This window comes from Bactrocera latifrons, unplaced genomic scaffold (assembly GCF_001853355.1).
Source record: "Bactrocera latifrons isolate USDA-ARS-PBARC rearing strain unplaced genomic scaffold, ASM185335v1 scaffold_399, whole genome shotgun sequence".
Classification (NCBI taxonomy): domain Eukaryota; kingdom Metazoa; phylum Arthropoda; class Insecta; order Diptera; family Tephritidae; genus Bactrocera; species Bactrocera latifrons.
The window spans coordinates 155880-174499 of record NW_017537044.1 but is presented as its reverse complement, the minus strand read 5'-3'; the positions used below and the strand labels follow the sequence as shown (position 1 = coordinate 174499).

The following is an 18620-nucleotide window of genomic DNA, read 5'->3' as shown; positions in this document are numbered from 1 at the left end:
AAAAAAAAATTTTTTTTTTTTAATTTTAATTTTCACTGTAATATTTACGCTATTGTGAAAAATTATGTTTTTGTCTTTCATGTTAAAAATTTCTATTTTCCAAACCGTTGCTCATGCATAGAAATTTTAACACTATTAAAGTAAATATTTGTATTTGAAATTGAAGCAACTGAAACTAGCAAACTTACTTAAACTGAGTGCCAATATAAAACTCACTTAACCTATACATTACAATCGCATAATTTCGCATATGTTCTATATGCATACCTACCCTGCCATCCTCTCTTCAATTCGTGATTAATACCCATCGACATTTAATGATTGGCTTGCTTATCAGCGTAGTTTGCCGAATATCTCATAAAAGTCTTCGCATTTTCTACGTCGCACACACTACTTTTTCTGCAATCTCTCGAACCTCTCGCTGCTCTCAATCAATACAAACAATCATCAATCATTTACACTTGTCAGTGCTGATGGTTTGTTAATGTCACATTAAGTATGGTGTACAAGTATAAACAGATACATAAGCGTCAGAGTGCCTGTGTATGTGTGTGAGGGCAAACAAGCAAAGTAATATAATAAGGCGCAGCTCACTAATACAAAATAACGGTACTGCAGCAATCACTCAATAATGTGGCAATGGCAGTATTAAGCACTAACGGAAGTTTTTCAAGAAGGATATTTGAGCATATATGTACCTATACTTATGTTTGTATATATGTATGTATGTTTATATAATTTGAAAATTTCCGCAATTTACTATTTTTACTTTTTCTAATCATCTCTGTTTGCTTTATATATCTATACTTATTTTTTTCTACGCTCATAGTTCAGATTTAGCGCTTCGTTGTCTGAAAAAATATTTATTTGTAAATAAGCTGGTTTGGTAACTACATATGTATTAGTATCAACTGCCAATATCCTCTTATCAAGATTCAGTCATCAAATTTCCGCTAGAATATCAACTCCTCACTGCTTTTTGAAGCTGATATGAATCTTAATGTGTTCTATATATTATAACATAGTATCAATAAGTACATATACGTTTGTATATACGAATATACATACTGTTATATACATACATATGTCATTAACTGTTGAAAAAACTTTCATTATTTTGATTGGATTTAACAAAAAACATTTTCCATTTATTTTCACATAATATTTGGATATATTTCTTGGGCCCAGCAACTAATAAGTGTCATCTGTTGTAGTATAACGAGTTCTTCAAATATACTTATATACATACATATGTGTATGTATATATGGGTATCTTGTGGCCATAATCGAACTGAAGTAGCGCAACAAACAAATCACGATTGATCGATGTTCATCGAAATGACCTGATTTGCTTGAAAGTGAATGAATTTGGTAGCTTAAAGTTACTAAAAATATATATAAATATGCATATACATATACAGCTACATATGTTGTTATATAAATATGTAGTATCGTGTATGACATGGCAAACTTTTCACTGTATTTTCCACTTAGTTCGAGTGCTTGTAGCTACAATGCTGTGTTTGTAAATTCGTTACATTGTGTTTTTTTCAAGTGTAGCATACTTTCAGGGGCATTAAGTGAAAAGCCTATGATTGTATTTACATTCCACTGCAAACCTATGGAATTCAAGTAGCTTGAAAGTGTTCAATGTGTAAAAAATATTTGTGCAGGCAGATTTTGGGAAAATATGCAAACACAGACACAAACATTCTGACAAAAAAGCACCCGGAAATCGTCGATAAAAATATCAAACAAAGACTTTGTCTCAAATTTTATATTTCTAACCAAATGTTGTGTGATTAAATTTTATCAAAAACACAAGCCTACGGGCGGTTCAAAGCTTTCAAAGACGGTGGAGAGATCGTTGAAGACATGCCTCGTTCTGGATGACATTCGACCTCTTCAAAATGATGAACTAAACTACTAAAAACGCGAAAGATATGGTGCTTGAAAATCGTCAAGACAAATGTTAGAGAAATGGCAAGAGAGTTCGGCAACTCTCGCGAGTCCGTTCGAATGATTTTGGGTGTGAAATGAGTGCTTGCTCGACTCCTACCGATAAAGCTGATTTTTTTTTTTTTTTTCAAAAAGATTACGATTGTGTTCGAATTTAAGGCCAAAAACGCAATGAATACCATCGATATACCGCAGAATTTAACAGAAATATTTTTAAAATAAAGTTAATAATAATAATAATTTTTAGCTGAGATACATTGAGCAAAGTTTTTATATGCTTAATTATATTATTGACAACTGTTGCCTGCAATTAGGCGCATAGTGAGAATATAATGTAATGCCATGAGTTTAGCAAAAATACACACCTTAAACAGTACCAAAGTTTGCGATTTTGAGTTGTACAAGTAAAGCAATTTCAATTTCAAGCTGCAACACTTCATCAAATTGAAATTTTAGTTGCTCTATTTCAGAAATTTCTGTGGCTTAGCCGAGCAATAGTGAAAACATAATGCCATACCATAAGTTTAGCTAAGACGTACACCTTAAGCAGTGCCTACGTATGCGGTTGAGTAATAAAAGTACACGATTTCAATTTCGTGCTGCAACATTTTTTCTACTTTAACTTTCAGTTTCTAAATTTCATAAATTTCTATGCTTGGCCTGAGCTAAAGCCTTTGAAAAGGATAAAAAGCGAAGAAATAATAATGGCATAAAAACATTGAGGACGGAATATAAAAAACCGAATGAAAAGAAGTTTAGGGCGATTATGAAAACCAGACGTCTTATACAAATTAGTTGAATGAATGGTAAAGTTCTGGGCAGTGAAATATCTAAAATTTTCATGTTAACACTCTTTTTCAGGTAAGCTCAAAATATATGTAAAAAATTCCTAGTTTCTTACATAAAAATGTTTTCTTTCATAAAACTTAAAATAAAAACTAATTTTTCTATCCTCCAAAAACATTATTTTTTTTATTTAAACAATTTATTTTTATACCCTGAACAAGGTGTATACGTCTGAGTGTCTGTTATACGCGAACTAGTCCTGTAGTTGTTGAGATATCGATCTGGAATTTTGTAGCCGTACTTTTTTCATCAAGAAGCTGGTCATTTGTCGGAATGGCCGAAATGGGACTAATATAGCATATAGCTGTCATACAAACTGAACGCTCGAAATAAAGTGGTTGTATGGAAAACTTTTTTATTTGACGAAATATCTTTACGAAATTTGGCATGGATTATTGTTCAAGGCAAAACTACAATCTTTGAATAAATTACTCAGATCGGACAATTATAGCATATAGCTGGCATACAAACTGAACAGTCTGAATCAAGTGCTTGTATGACAATATTTTTAATTTGACGAAATATTTTAACGAATTTTGGCAGGAGTTATTGCCTAAGCCATTGATGCAATCTCCGAAGAAATGGTTGAGATCAGATCACCTATAGCATATGGCTGCCATACAAACTGCACGACGAAATCAAATAAACTTTGCTTCTATCTTCAATCGCATGACGAAAAATAATTATATTTCCGACAATGAGTAAAAATTTTATGATTAATTTCCAATATTTATTTGACATATTATGAGTAAAGAAAAGCAGACGCGTGCATTCAAATGGGACAAGCAATTAATTCTGGAAACAAGCTAACAGCCCGCACAAGAAATCATTATTGTTTGTATTATTTCGTGGTACATATTCTTTGTGAAACAACAAAAAAAAAAAAAGAAAAAAAAAACAAAACAAAAAAAAGACAATACAAGTATAAGTCAAAAATGCGCTAGAAGTGAACGAGACAAATACGACAAAAGCTTACAGCGCCACCAGCTGCGCCAAAGAGATTAATAGCGCGCTCAGCAAATACACAGCAATGAAGGAAAATGCTAAACAAATCGCAAAATAGAAATAAACTAAAATTTAAATGAAAAATGAAATATGGCGCACTTGCGAACAGCGAATTTGGTAATTTCACTTGGCGATATTGACTCATTGGCATGCGTTTATCCGCGCACAAACTCACGCATACCCAGATAGTATGTAAATATGCGCATACAAATAAATAGTATTAAGTAGTGTACAACAACAACCAGCATTAAGAAGTGTACGCCGGCAGAAGACAACAATGAACAGCAGTCAAATGACGCGAACGATTATCTGTGAAAACTTAATTTGAGCGCACGAAATTGATTTGCACAAACGGGCCATTGATAAATGAGTCGAAGTGCTATGAAATTATTGCAGTGCATTAAGCAAATGCGTCACTTGGGTATTTAGTCGGTGCAGAGAGCGCCATTAAGCGGTGTGAGGGGGGTGCCTGGTCGACCCTCATTAGTTGGGGGGCAAAGAAATAGTAGTGAGTAATTATGGGCAGTCATAAACAAAATTTAGTACGGCAGGAGAGGAGTTGAGAGGTTAGGCGAGTGGTGGAGAGGATGAGCGAGTGCTAGAGCGGCATAAGGTGAAAGCCACAAACTGCCGACTCAATTCCGCAGCCGGATATAATTGCTGGTATATGTTTAAAAAAAAAAAAAAAAAAAAAAAAAAAAAAAAAAAAAAAAAAAAAAAAAAAAAAAAAAAAAAAAAAAAAAAAAAAAAAAAAACATTACAAATGTTAACCAATAGAGCAATACGAAGCTGTAATACACTCCACTACAACTTTTTTCATAAAAAAATTAATAAAAACGATTTTTAACTTGATTTTAAACGTTCAGTTTGTATGGAAGCTATATGCTATAGTGGTACGATCTGAACCAGATATTGGAAGATAAAAGCCTTGACTACGCAATTCATATATATGAGAAAGAGAGATATCTTATTAAATGAAAAAGTTCCCCATACAAGCACTCAATTCCGAGCGTTCAGTTTGTATGGCAGCTATATGGTGTAGTAATCTGATTTTAAGCATTTCTTCGGAGATAAAAGCCTTGCCTAAGAAAATAAGCTGTGCGAAGTTTCGTAGAGATATTTCAACAAATGAAAACGTTCTCTGTACAAAGTTTTGATTCCGAGTTTTCAGTTTGTATGACAGCTTTATACCGTAGTGGTTCAATATCAACGATTACGACAAATGAAATGCGTCTAGGGGAGAAAAGAAAGTGTGCAAAATTTCAGATCAGTATCTGAAGGGATAGGTCGCGTATATACAGGCAAAGCTCACCTTAACTCATCACACAGGTCATTCATATATTAGCCCAATAATTAAAATATGCTGTTCAGGGTATACAATTTTTTATTGAGCTGTAATAAGTGCGTGTTATTTTAGGCATTCAATACCGAATTTTTTTTTTAACGCCCAAAATTATCACAGCTGTGCGCGCCACGTCGCTACTCGTGTTGACTGCTATTGACTCATGTCATTTAGAAGCTCGTAAATAAATCACGAAACTGTAATGTATGAAGTTTTTTTTAGGTATTTATTATTATTATTGTTTTTGTTGTTGTTGTTTCCAGTGTTTGCTATTGTTTGCTTGTTAAGTATGACCTTTGCGCTTGTCACTTGAACTGAACTGTGTGCGTAAGTACAGCTTTAATTATGAAAGAGAAACAATTGTAGCCACACACACATACACATGCACATAGCTGGCATAGTGCCGAGTACATAATGATACATACGAATATAAATGTATATATAAATGTATATATTACATAAATACGAGCATGTATTCACTGTACACAATTCAATCATTAGTGGCTCAGCGTGATTGCAGCTTACGCTCCACATGTGTGTGTGTGTGTGCCCACTTATGTATGTATATGTGTGAGTTTTCAAAGCATTATATAAACAAAAAGCAATTAGCGTCACTTTACTTGCAGTTCCAAATACATGTACGTGTAAATACTAAATATGTTAGTATACTTAACAGCACTTTGGCAGTGAATAAGAAATTTATGATATTTATGAGTGGAGTGTTTATTGAGAAAGTCTTGTTTTATAGCATACACATATTTAGGATTTGCTTAATAGTGCATTTAGTTTTAATATTTTGCTAAATCAATTAGTTTAATTAACTCATTATATAAATTTATTACGTATGTAGGCGTACGTATGTAGGCGTAAAATAAATTTTTTTCATTAGAAAAAACTTAAAATACATTATAACTGCATTTTTGTGTGTTTATCTTCTGAATTTTTAATGCACGGTGCACCATCCTGAACTTTGGTATATTAAAATATAATAAACTCTAAATTTAATAGCCATTTGGTGGGTTTCACATATTTTGAAACCCACAATTCAATATATTAGCTGATCAAAATTGACTCGGACTGAACTTCATGATTAAATGGCTTCTCTAAAAAAAACGGAACTAATGTTCACAAACACAAAATATTCATCACAAGAACTTGATTTTGATGATGAAGATATAGTGAGTGGTCCGCTATCAGCGGTTCCGACAAATGAGGAGCTCTTTTGGAAGAAAGAACGTATGCAAAATCTTAAATGGATATCTCACAAACAGTGAAAATGCTAAAGGAACAAGGCTTGAAAATCATCGTTTTGGCTTTAAAGAGATAACAGAATATATTAGATAGTAGAATAAATAGAATAACTTAACACATTTTGGTCGATATTTCAGGTAAGACACATGTCACTGCTAGAGTAGAGGCTGCAAAAGAGTTTATAGGCAATGTATCTGAGTAAAGGACCAAACTGGTATATGACTTATATCCTACCAGATTAACATCACCTAGCTGAGAACCAAATATTCCTCAAAAGCATCATTAAGGATGACAAGTCGTGGATTTGTGAATAAGACAACGTAACGACCAAGAATTTTGAGAATGGCACTCAAAATTGGCTGAAGGTACTGAAGGTCAGGCTTACAGGCTAGAGGCTAGAGGCTTATAAGGAAGTGCATGGAAAATTGCTGCCGGGAGAACCAATTTTGTAAAATGCGAATTTTTGTGTTGTATTTTACTATTAATAGAGTATTTTGTTAATTTACATACTCATTATTACTAAAAGTTTGCGTTAGGTGGCGCTCCCCACTTTTCATACAAAAATATTATTCTTTAGTGAATAAAGTCGAGCGAACTATCTTTAAAATACTTAATATGAGTAACGAAGGAAAAGCTTTCCAGCCTTAATTTAAAATGTAGGAGTATATGAAAAGCTTTATACAAGCTCAACTAAGTTCTTTTGAGGCTAACAAAATTTATTAGTGTAAAAAACTGTTATTATATAAAAAATAGAAGTTCACGCTTTCTGAAAGCTTTACTTCAAATAAAGCTCTTGAAAATATTTGAAAGCTTTAACTTTAAAAAAATTTTACCTACAAAATTTCAGGTAATATAATACTAAAAAAGCTCAATAAAAGCTATATTAATAAAGTTCTTAAAAAGCTATTTAGAAAGCTCATCAACCGGGTTTCATAATGTTTTGAAGAAATTATATTTACATGCGTATAAAACTTTCCCCTAAAAAGCTTTTTTACAGACAAAAAATTGTTTTGCAAAAATTGGACAAGAATAGGATATACATATGTATGTATGTATGTAAAATAAAAAAAAAAGGTAGACAAAAACTTTACTTGGCATAAAGTTTTTAAAATGCTCAGCACTAATGTACATTTTAAAAAGTATCCAAAGTTTATTTCGATGAAAGCTTTACTTGAAATAAAGCTTTTAAAACTTTAGTCTTTTTAAAAAGTTTACATATTTCAAGATTTTTGAAATTAACTTCTATAAAAGCTTTCATAAAAAGCTTTTCAAAAACTTGATTATTAAGAAAATATAAATATAATAAAAGCTCGAAGAAAGCTCTAGCTGGATTAAAGCTTTAAGAAAGATCTGGTTCTAATATACAGTTTGACAAAATTATTTAAATTTAAATGCTTTGTAAAAGCTCCTTTCAAAAGTAGTAATCAAAGTGTACCAATAATGTCATTGGTTAAAACTTTCAAAAAACTTCTAAAAGCTTTAGATTTAAGTTAATGTAAGTGTAATTAAAAAAGCTCGAAGAAAGCTCTATTTTTCAATTTCTCAGTTCAAGATTTAAAATTTTGATTGTCTTGCACTTTCTTCTCCTTTCAAAGATTGTGAGTAAAATGGGGGCACATTATAAGAAAGTTCAAAATAGCTCAAAATTTGGAATTTCATTAGTTCAAACTTCAAAAAAGCTTTACGTTTAGGAAAATATGAAATATTTGAAAAAGCTCGACACACTCTAATTTGTTTAAAGCTTTAAGAAAGATCTGCGGTAATACACATTTGAGAAAATTTAAAAAGTTCAAAACTCATTCATTGCAAATGTTACGCTCTCAACTAGATTACGAAAGCTTTAAGGATCTTTCATTTATTTCTTGTACTAAATTTTGATCAAAAAGTGATAGCAAAATAAATATTTTCTAAACTAGCTTTCTCCGATTACTATAAAAACAATATGTCAAATTGAACGTAATAAAAGTCAATGCTCCGAAAGTTATGCTACAAAATGCTGCACGCTGAACCTTTGTTCCAGCTTCAGTAGTATTCACATTAACAGCTTTCAATGTTCGTTTAAACTGGAACTACTAAAGTTTTTGCTTGACGCTTTTTCAATAAAAAACGGTACCCAAACAAAATCCAACAGAAATTAAGTTGCATAATAATTTCGCAAAATGTCCTTTGCAGCTTCCGGGAAAATGGGAAATTAAATCCGTTCGCCTTGCAACGGCAAGTTTTGCGATAAATATGTACTTAGTCATTGCGAAAGCGACTAATAATATTTTAATATTGCAGAAAGCACTTACAAGCGCAACAAATATGCACGAACAGTTTGGGCACAGCGAGAGCAGGGTGAGCGCGAGAGCAAGAGACCGGCGGAAAGGAATAGTGTAAGCTCCGAGCAAGCGTTGAAGACTGATATGCTAATGCAGATAAATATTTTGTAATGTACACTTGAAGCTTTTAAATCAACATTGCTGGAGCGCGGCAAGGCAGCGGCAGCTGGCGGCAGTGGTGATGCTGCTAGGTGACCTACAACAAATAGGCCACAACACAAGCGCCTGCAGGTCGAGCGACTGACTACGTTGGTTGAAGAAAGCGAAAGTTAGTGAATTCTCGAAAATATGCCATGGCGAATGCACTTGGGAAATTGAAATGTTAATGGAAATGGAAGATAAAGTGACCTGCAGGTAGCAGCTGAGCTGCCGAAGCGGCTAGAGGTCGAGCAAATAAGGAAGGGTGCGAGTGAGACTTGAACTGATTTCAGGTGGCACCTATTCCAGGTTGATCGGCAGCTGGTCGTCTGGCAGCTGTAGTGGGCGACAGACACAAGTGTGTAAATAGCTACGAGTAATTCAATTGCCAGCAGCAAAATATAAAAACAACAAGTGCATTGTTTAAAGTGGATTATCTCATTGCCACTGAGCAAAGAGTCGACGGTTTGAGTGGGTGGGGTTCGCTGTAGTTTCAATGGCAGCTTTTATATGCCACTTTGCATATTCAAGTACATCTATCTTCATGTCTGTCATCAGAATGGCATTAATTTGCTGCCATCACCAACCCCTCTCACACTTGAAATGATAGTGCTTCCTTTGGGGAGATTATTATCTGTCGCTTTGATTTGCTTTCTTTCACTGGGGTAATTTCAAGCATGCATCGGGCTAATTCAAGAGCAACTTCATTAAAAATATAGTTTTGTACATTTGTATGTGTGCGTGGATGTGCATTTGTGTATGTGAGCATATGCTCCTAATGGTCATTGGCAGATAAGAGATTTTATCTTTTTCTTGATATTTGGCATTTAATTCGAGATTTTGAATGACTGATGCATTTCTCCGAAAGGTTATCACATATACATATAAATAAATGAATATGAGGTACTGCACGTATGGAAATCAAAGCGAAGAGTGCTAAAACAGCTCATAAGATAAACTTTTTACTGAAACATATTAGGTTGGTCCAAAAAAGAACTTTAAATAGAAAAAAACCGCATTTAATTTAAGATCATTTTTTTTAAAACATATTTGGGTGATTAAAACGCACTTTTAAAAAAAAAACAAAAAAATTTGTAAAATGTATGTACAGCCATGGTCACGCAAATAGCACACTTACTCGTAAGAAGCAATAAGCGTTTCTGCAATTGACAATTTTTATTTTTAACATTAAAAAGGGCTTAAAATGCGATTACTTATTTATTAATATACCCATTTAAGTAAAAAAAGCAAATAGAAATTCACGAATAATTAGTATTAATTGAAAAACTTGAACTCCCTCTAAAATGGATTGGTCACTCAAATAGCACATTTTTTAGAAAGTGAAAATTTGTTTGCAAAAAAATTATAAGGAGTTAATTTTTATTACTAATTAAGGTTGTCTATTATAAAGTGATTTAATTCGAGTGGAAATGGGCCGTGGTAAGCACTGTAGTGCTGAAAAAAAGACGCATTATGCACAATATGAAAAAATCTGGGAAAACTGTTCAGAAATTGCTGTTTTATTGAATTGTTTCCGGAAAATGGTTTATAGTGGTGTTCAACTCATAAAAGCTAACGAGATCTATTTGACCAAAAACAAAAAAAAACTAAACCACCGCGAACAACAACAATTACTGAAGATAGAGCCATAGTCTGGAGAAGTAAGGCCGACCCTTTTAAGTCTTCATGACAAATAATACAGGAAATCAATGAAGAATATGGATTAAATACATCGCGGAAGGCTATTGGAAGACGTTTTATGAGGTACAACTTTTTGGCTGCCAGAGTAAAAAAAAAAAAAAAAAAACACTTCTGTCAAAACGGCACATCCAAAATCGGCTACATTTCGCGAAAACACATAGGGATAAGGACCTTATTTTTGGGAAAAATGTACTAAAAACAGATGAAACCAAAATTAATAGAATGGTCCTGATAGGAAAAGTAATGCTCATCGTCCTAAAGGTCAATCGTTGAATTCCAGGTGCACAAAACGGATGATAAAATACGCAGGCGGAAATATAATGATATGGTACCTTTTCCTGGCATGACGTGGGCCCAATATATCCCATTTAGGCGAAAATGGATCGGTACAAATATTTAGACATATTAAGGAATGAAATGAAATCATTTTCTTTCAATTGCATGCTTCTTCGCTGTACTTTTGTGCAGGATAACGACAGTAAGCACACAGCCAGAATCACAAAGCATTGACTTAAGAAAGAAACGGATAATTGTTTTGGATTAGCCAGCTCTAAACCCTGGCCTTAATCCAATAAAAAACTTATGTAACGATGTTAACCTTAAAATTGCTACTAAGAATTATACAAATTTTGAGGATTTTTTGGAAGGTATTAAGGAATCTTGGTACTTCATCCCAAAGAAGATATGCGAGAAGCTTGTAGAAAATAGGATATGCGGATGTGATGCCATAATTGAAAATCTGGAATATAGAACCAAGTATTAGCAACGTAAGCATATTATGGCACCAAATCGTTGATTAAATTTCACTGATTTCACATGAATTTTGCAAGTATGGTAAAACGTGCTATTTGGGTGACCAAGGCATTTTAGAGGGTGTTCAAGTTTTTCAAATAATACTAATAATTTGTGAATTGCTATTTGGCTTTTTTTACTTAAATGGATAAATTAATAAACAAGTAATCATATTTTAAGCTTTGTTTACTCTTTTAAAGATCTTTGTCAATTGTATTAGCGCTTATTGCTTCCTATAACTAAGTGTGCTATTTGCGTGACCACGGCTGTATGTATGTAAATAAAAAAGTACATTTTCAAAATATACTAAATTATTTTTTAATTATTCAACTTTTTTTAATTGTTTCAAAATTTTTTTTTTTAAATTTCGTTTTCAAAATTTTTCAATGTTTTTTTTCAAAACTTTTTCAAAAATTTTATTTTTTAACTTATTAAAGTATACTTGTATTTATAAATATTGTCATTTTGCAACATAGGAAATTTTTACTGTTACACAAGTGGAATTTTTTCCCAGTTTTAAATATGTACTTATGTAAGAACCTTTTGACCTTGACCTTTTGACAAAAACTTGAAAAAATGTATAAAAAAAAAAAAAAGATGTATAAAAACATACACAAGGCACGAATGTATGTGTGTATATTAAACATATTTCACTAAAAGAACGCCTGAAAGTATGCTTCGAAGTAACATTTCGAATAGCTAAAGCAGCTTGTAAAACATTGGAAAATTTACAATATTTTATACCGAATATTTGGAGTAAAAAGTTAAACATATCTCATCAAAAGGTAAATCGCCTAAAAGTACGCCTTGCGCCAAATATATTTATACAAACATTAAGCATATTCTAACATTTCATATACAGTTTTAGGCTAAAATATTTAAAAAATCTCACCTCTAAAACAAAAGCGCAATTGTTGTTTTTGTTGCTTTTTATTTTATTTTAATAATACAGCTAAACATAAAGAAGTATGAAATATTTTTAAACTTGATTCAAGGCAAAAAATGAAAATGTATGTGCTTAGCGCCAAAAGGTATACCTCAAAAGTTAAAATTTCTAATGATTTAACTAATTTATTTTAGCTCAAACAGAAATATAATAATAATTTATAAATTAATTTAAGCAAAAAAAACTTTAGTACCAGGCAAAGCGCCTAAAACTATATCAAAAACATGACTTTTATGTATTTAGCGCCTAAAGGTATACCTTAAATTTGCAAAATTCAAATTTATAACTGTTAACTAATTTATATTTACACAAAGAAAAATATGAAAACAAAGTATGCTTTAATTGACGTAAAAAGAAACTTCAGTTCCAGGATTTGGCAAAGAGCCTAAAAATTTAGCAGAAAGTAAAATTTCCAACAGTTAAATTGGCATGTGTAAGAAAAACATTCCCATTTTCTCAATTTTCTAATTTCAGAATTAATTATAAAACAAGCAAAGTAAACTAAACTAAAATAAAAAATGTCAAACTCAGAACGCCTAAAAGTATAGCACGAAGTAAAAATTTTAAATAATAAAATTAATTTGTCGCTTAATCCGTTTAATATTAAAATAAAATTTATGGTATATGATATATGGTATATTAAACGGCGCAACACCTAAAAGTATGCTTCAATGAAATTTTAAAAATTAATAAGCACATTTTTTAGGCGCAGTATGAAAATATTCGCTTTGATTTTGCAGTTTTTAAAACATAAATTGTGTGTAAAAAATTAAAGAACGTATGAAAATCAATTGAATTTATTATATACATGCAAATACATGCAACGATTTATTTAAACTTCATGCTTTTTGATGCACGCAGTCACGCTATGCTGAAGAAACATCTGCTGTTAATTCGAGCTTTATTTCAAATGAAAAATCGCCTTATATACGTATGTATAACTGGTTAATATTTTTTTATTAAGTGTAATAGAAAATTGTGTACTTACTAGTACTATTTGTGGTGGTAGTTATGAAACTATTTTGCTGAAACTTACCTGAAAAGAGAGAGAAGAGAAGAGATAATGAGTTTCAATATATAAAGATACAATATTTTTTATATACATAATAAAAAGAGTATATTAAGAAAGAAAATGATTAAAAAAATGTAATAAAATAAATACATATATAAATATATAAATTAGCGTGACAAGCTGAGTTGATTTAGCCACGTCCATCTGTCTGTATATATGCAAGTTATTTGCTCAATATTTCAGATATGAATCTGAAATTTTGCACACACTTTTTGCTTCACAAGCAGCTGCTCATTTGTTGAAAACGCAGATATCGGCTTACTTTAACATATAGCTGTCATACAAACTGTACGCTCGGGATCAAGTGTTTGCATGGAAAACTTTTTTATTTTACGAGATATATTCACAAAATTTGGCTTGAATTTACGTCAACGGGAAAACTATAATATCTGAAGAAATTTTTCAGATCGAACCACTATAGAATATAGCTGTCTTATAAACTGAACGTTGAAAATCGAGCCCTTTTAAGGAAAACTTTTTTATTTGACGAGACATCATAACGAAATTCGGCATCAAATACTGTTAAAGGCTATGCTACAATATCTAAAAAAAAGATATTTCAAATCGAGCGACCATAGCATATAGTTGCCATACAAAGTGATTGATCAAAATCAAGTGCTTATATGGAAAACCTTTTTATTTTTTGAGTTATCTTCACAAAATTTGGCTTGAATTATTGTCAACGGGAAGGCTATAATGTCTGAAGAAATTTTTCAGATCGAACCACTATAGAATATAGCTGTCATACTATACAAACTGAACGATCAAAATAAAGCTTTTCTATAGAAATTATTTTATTTGTGTTAATCGTTTTTTTTATTGTTTTCATTACAAAGAAAATACATTTTAAGAAAAAAAAAATAGCATTAAAAATACATTATTTTAATAGCATGCGCCTGAAGGTATGCTGCGCAACACAAGGTAACACAACTAAAAGCAGGAAAAAATTTATTTTCACAACTCAATTTTCTAATGTTTCCAACACTTCAACTCAAGTGTGCAACGAATCATGGAGCGCCTGCTCTATTTGTGCGCAACTGCCGCATATATGTATGCTTGTATGTGTGTGTGTGAATTGCGCCTACAATTGCATGTGTTTACTCGGCCGCTGCTGTGGCACACTTGACCCAATTGCCAACGAAGTAAGCGCGTGGGCATAGATGAGAGTATAATGTGTGCACGGAAAAGCGGGAAATTCTAGAATGAAAGAAGACAGCCTTGCCACAACGTGTGTCTAAAGTAGGAGGCGCTTCCATTACAGAGCTGCCACGCGACAGACAGCTAAGCTGCAATGATTGCAATAACTGCTTGCACACAAACGCTCATACAAACACATGCATATACGACATATGCGCATCCAGATTGCTGGTTGTTGTTGTTGTGCAAGTACACATTAGCGCTGAAATGGCAGTGGGTGGAGTTGCTGTCAAGTGCTTTTCACTCCACATATTTGTCATTACGAACGGATTCATCTTCATCGGGTGCGCCGCGTAGCGACACCGCGCTGGATGAGAAGCTGTATGTGTGTGTTTGTGTGCGTGAATATCAAAAGAGTTGTAAAGATATCAAACTTCCTGCATAAGCTTCAGATGCATTCCTGCATTAAGCAGCAAAACTCAACGACACACATATACACTTATACATGTGGCATAAGTAGCATATATGCATATGTGCGTATGTGGTGGAGGAGGTCATATGCCAAGCGTCAAGGAAATCACCTAATCTCTGTAATCGGCTTTTTTCTATTTTCAAGTACATTAAATCCGAGTCACCAGCTGTTGACAGCTGGCGTTTCATTCAAATTGCATTGCATAGCGCAGCGCAAAAGACTTCAAAGTATTGAGTAGCGAAAAAAATTGCCAGCATTGTGCCAAATAGTGTAGTTTGATCGCCTTTATATAGGCAGGCATTCAGAAAACGTATTTGTAGACTGTATAGTTGACCTTCGGTAGTCTCTTAAAGGTTTAAATTGTGTTAATTGCCTTATCAAGCATACGCTCAAGCACGCGCGAACAAGTTTCGAGCTTAACAACAGTAGCGCTGTTCTCAAATAATTTAATAATTAGCGTGTAAATACGTTTAAGTAGAGAAAATCCAATAATTAGCATTATTTTTAGAGCTGAAGCATAGTAACAAGCAGCAAGATTTAGTGTTAATTTGTAATTTGAGCAAATTTCATGCCCTGAAGCTTGTTTTCAAGTCAAGTAGTCTTTCAAGCAACAAAAAGTTACTATATTTTGAAAAATTTAAGAGTTTAATAGTTTTAAATGGAGATAAACCGAAACTAGCAAATTTTTTATAGTTCAAGCGTGGTATCAAGCAAAGAAGATTGAGTATTAATTTGTTACATTTGAAATTAACACTAAAAATAGCAGAAAATCGTAAAATAAAATTGTATACGCAGATTGTAATCATTCAAGCATGCTTTCAAGCAACAAAACATCACTTAATCTTGCAAAAATTGACAAAGAAAAATAGTCGAAGCAGCTTTTTAAATTCAAGCATGCGTTTCAGCATTCAAGCAAAGAAAGTTTACCTAATTTTGCAAAATTTTGGAATTGTATACCCGAAAAGTATGCATAAAAATTAATGAAGTATAGCGCAGCAAGTTTCGAGCATTATAAAGTACCATATGAAGATTTTTATTATGCAAGCATGCTTTCAAACAGCAAAATGCAACTTAATCCGGCAAAAATTGATACTAAGTTAATTTGGCGTAACAGAAAATCGCAAAGCAAAGTAGTCGGCGCAGCTTTCTATAATTCAAGCATGCGTTCAATCATTCATGCAAACACATTTTATCTAATTTTGCAAAATTTTAGATTTTATACCCGAAAATTATGCACAAATCTCAAATTAAATACTGAAATAATATTTGAAGTATTTTACAGTCAAGCATAAACAAGCATATCACAAACCAGCTTGTTTAAGCTCTCAGAAAATTTTACTAAATACATTAGAAATTGAAGTGATTATACATAAATATTTTACCTTTAATTACATAAAACCAGTGTTCAAGCATAGCGCCTGCAGTTCAAGCATTTGACAAAATGTACTAAAAATACTCTAAATAATCCCACCGAGCATATTTGTGGTTGCAAATCTTTCGAAGGCTTATTGCATTATCAATGATTTGAAATTAGTGTTCAAGCATAGCACTTGCAGCTCTCGGTGCGAAAAAATACACAAAACGTTTGAGTTGAAGAATTTTAGAGTAATTTTAAGTACATTCAATCTTTTCAAATCAGCGTACAAGCATAGCGCTTGCTATTCAAGCATTTGTAAAAACGCACAGAAATTCTCCAAATTATTCCACCGTGCACATCTGTTGTTGCAAAATACTTTTTTTCTGCTTTAAATAAGCACTAAAGCTTTTAAGCTTCCATTTTTTGTCCCTTTAAGCTTGTAGAACGCTTTGACCTTTTTTGTGGCTTGCGCTAGTTTGTTATGCATTTTTAGGCTCTTCAAACCCACGAAACCCTACAACACATACAACAACATACGTGTTGAATGTAAGTATGAAAGATCAAGCCGTTTTTCGAAAGCTCTCAAAGGCCGCTTCCAGTCACTACTTCAGCAGGGCACTACAACGCTAATGAGTTTCAACACCTAGCGAGTTAAAGGGCAAATATAAATGCTTGTGCATATGTATCACACATGAGCTATGAAATAAGTATATACAAATGCATACATATAACACTTATGCCGAAAGCTCATAAGCTGCGGTTAGCCGCCTGCTTTAATCCAACATAAAATATGCACATGAACTTTCTTTACAAATGCTACACTTCAATTCCTTTTTTTTTTTGGCGCACACATTTAATTTAAGTTTTTATTTAACTTAGAGAGTGTTGGCAAAGATAAATATAATTTTCTTCAGCTGTTGTAAGAATGTGAAAGCTTTTTCTGTTTTGTCTCTCTTAAACAAAAGTAAAATTTTCACCCTTTACATCTATTTAAACATACCGCCCCCCCTTCACCAACCACTTCGTCACCTTCATAAGTGAAAAGTTTTAAGAAAGTATGGAGGCATAAGTACTTTTTAAGGTTATTTGGGGGTAAGCTTTCGCTGCTCGCACATCTATGTATACATTGTATGTGTACTTTTGTTCGTTTTTAAGTTTTTGTAGCACTTTTTAATTTAATTTTTTATTGCAAGCATCTCAAATATGCCCGTTAATTCATCACTTTGATGCCGCAAATGTCTTTTGCAACACTGGCAATGATTTACGGCGTTAAGTGAAACGTTTTTTTTCTCGGGGACAAAGTGTTGGAAATAAGAAAGTTGCATGCGAAGCTAGGCAGCTGTGGCGCTAAAAAATACTTGAGAGCGCTCAAAGCAGCTAGCATATTACAAAAAAAAAAACAGCTGAAAAAATTAAAACTGAACAATAAATGCAACTCTTGCCTACTTTTGGGTGCAAAGATAATTTTTTTTTTTCTAACTAATTCTGAGAAGGCGCGAGAATGCATAAATAATTCAAATATTAATGGATGAAATGGAAGTTTTCGAATAATTAAGTGCATGACGTACTAAAAAAATACGCATACATACATAAATATAAGCAWGTATTTACATCTACTTTAGTCTCCATTTGCAACTTGCGTTTTTTTCGGATTCTTTTTTGCAGAATCGCCATCAGGACCTACGAAAAAAAGTGACTGGCGACGAGGCAGATTTTTGTGATAAAAATTTATCTTTTCATCATTTTTTAATTTCTGTTTAATTTAATTTTTTTTATTTTAATTTTTTAAATCTAATTTTAGTTTTAACCTGTCTCTTATACACATCTAGATGTGTATAAGAGACAGATTTTAAAACTAACGAAAATGAACGAAAGACGAATCAAAACTTAGGAAAAATGTGGATTTTTTTTTTTTTTTTTTTGTGAAAAATGTACACCTTGGAATGGCGTAAAAAGCGATTCTGATATGACAAATATATCATAAAAATTTCAAACCAATCGAGAACCAACTATTTTAGAGAAATCTTCCGCACCGCTGAGGGAATTTAGTTAGATTGCAGGGATCACAACAAGGCCCTACCCTTAACATCATTGGAAAAGTGGATGTGACGGAATGCAGAGCGTGTAGTGTGATAACCTTTGCCAATGCCTTTAGCCGGATGAGACGGGACTTATTCTACGACTTCTAAAGCTTCAACTTAAGAAAAATTGAGCAGCTCGGATTGAAAAAAATGAGGGTTTAACAAATTAAAATAAAAAGAAAATAAAAAATTAAATATGA

The 18620-nt window shown here is 32.5% G+C and overlaps 1 protein-coding gene across 7 annotated transcripts in view; it reads right to left on the bottom strand.

Annotated features, from left to right (window-relative positions):
• LOC108972351 (heterogeneous nuclear ribonucleoprotein L-like) overlaps positions 1 to 18620 on the bottom strand; it is a 108460-nt gene that overhangs the window by 39927 nt on the left and 49913 nt on the right. For 3 of the 7 annotated variants that reach the window (XM_018938898.1, XM_018938899.1, XM_018938900.1), the window contains exon 3: positions 13290 to 13337. The exons of the other annotated variants lie outside the window; for them this stretch is intronic. In XM_018938898.1, coding sequence (XP_018794443.1) covers positions 13290 to 13337 — 48 coding nt within the window. The remainder of the gene's footprint in view (positions 1 to 13289; positions 13338 to 18620) is intronic. 7 annotated transcript variants of the gene reach the window in all.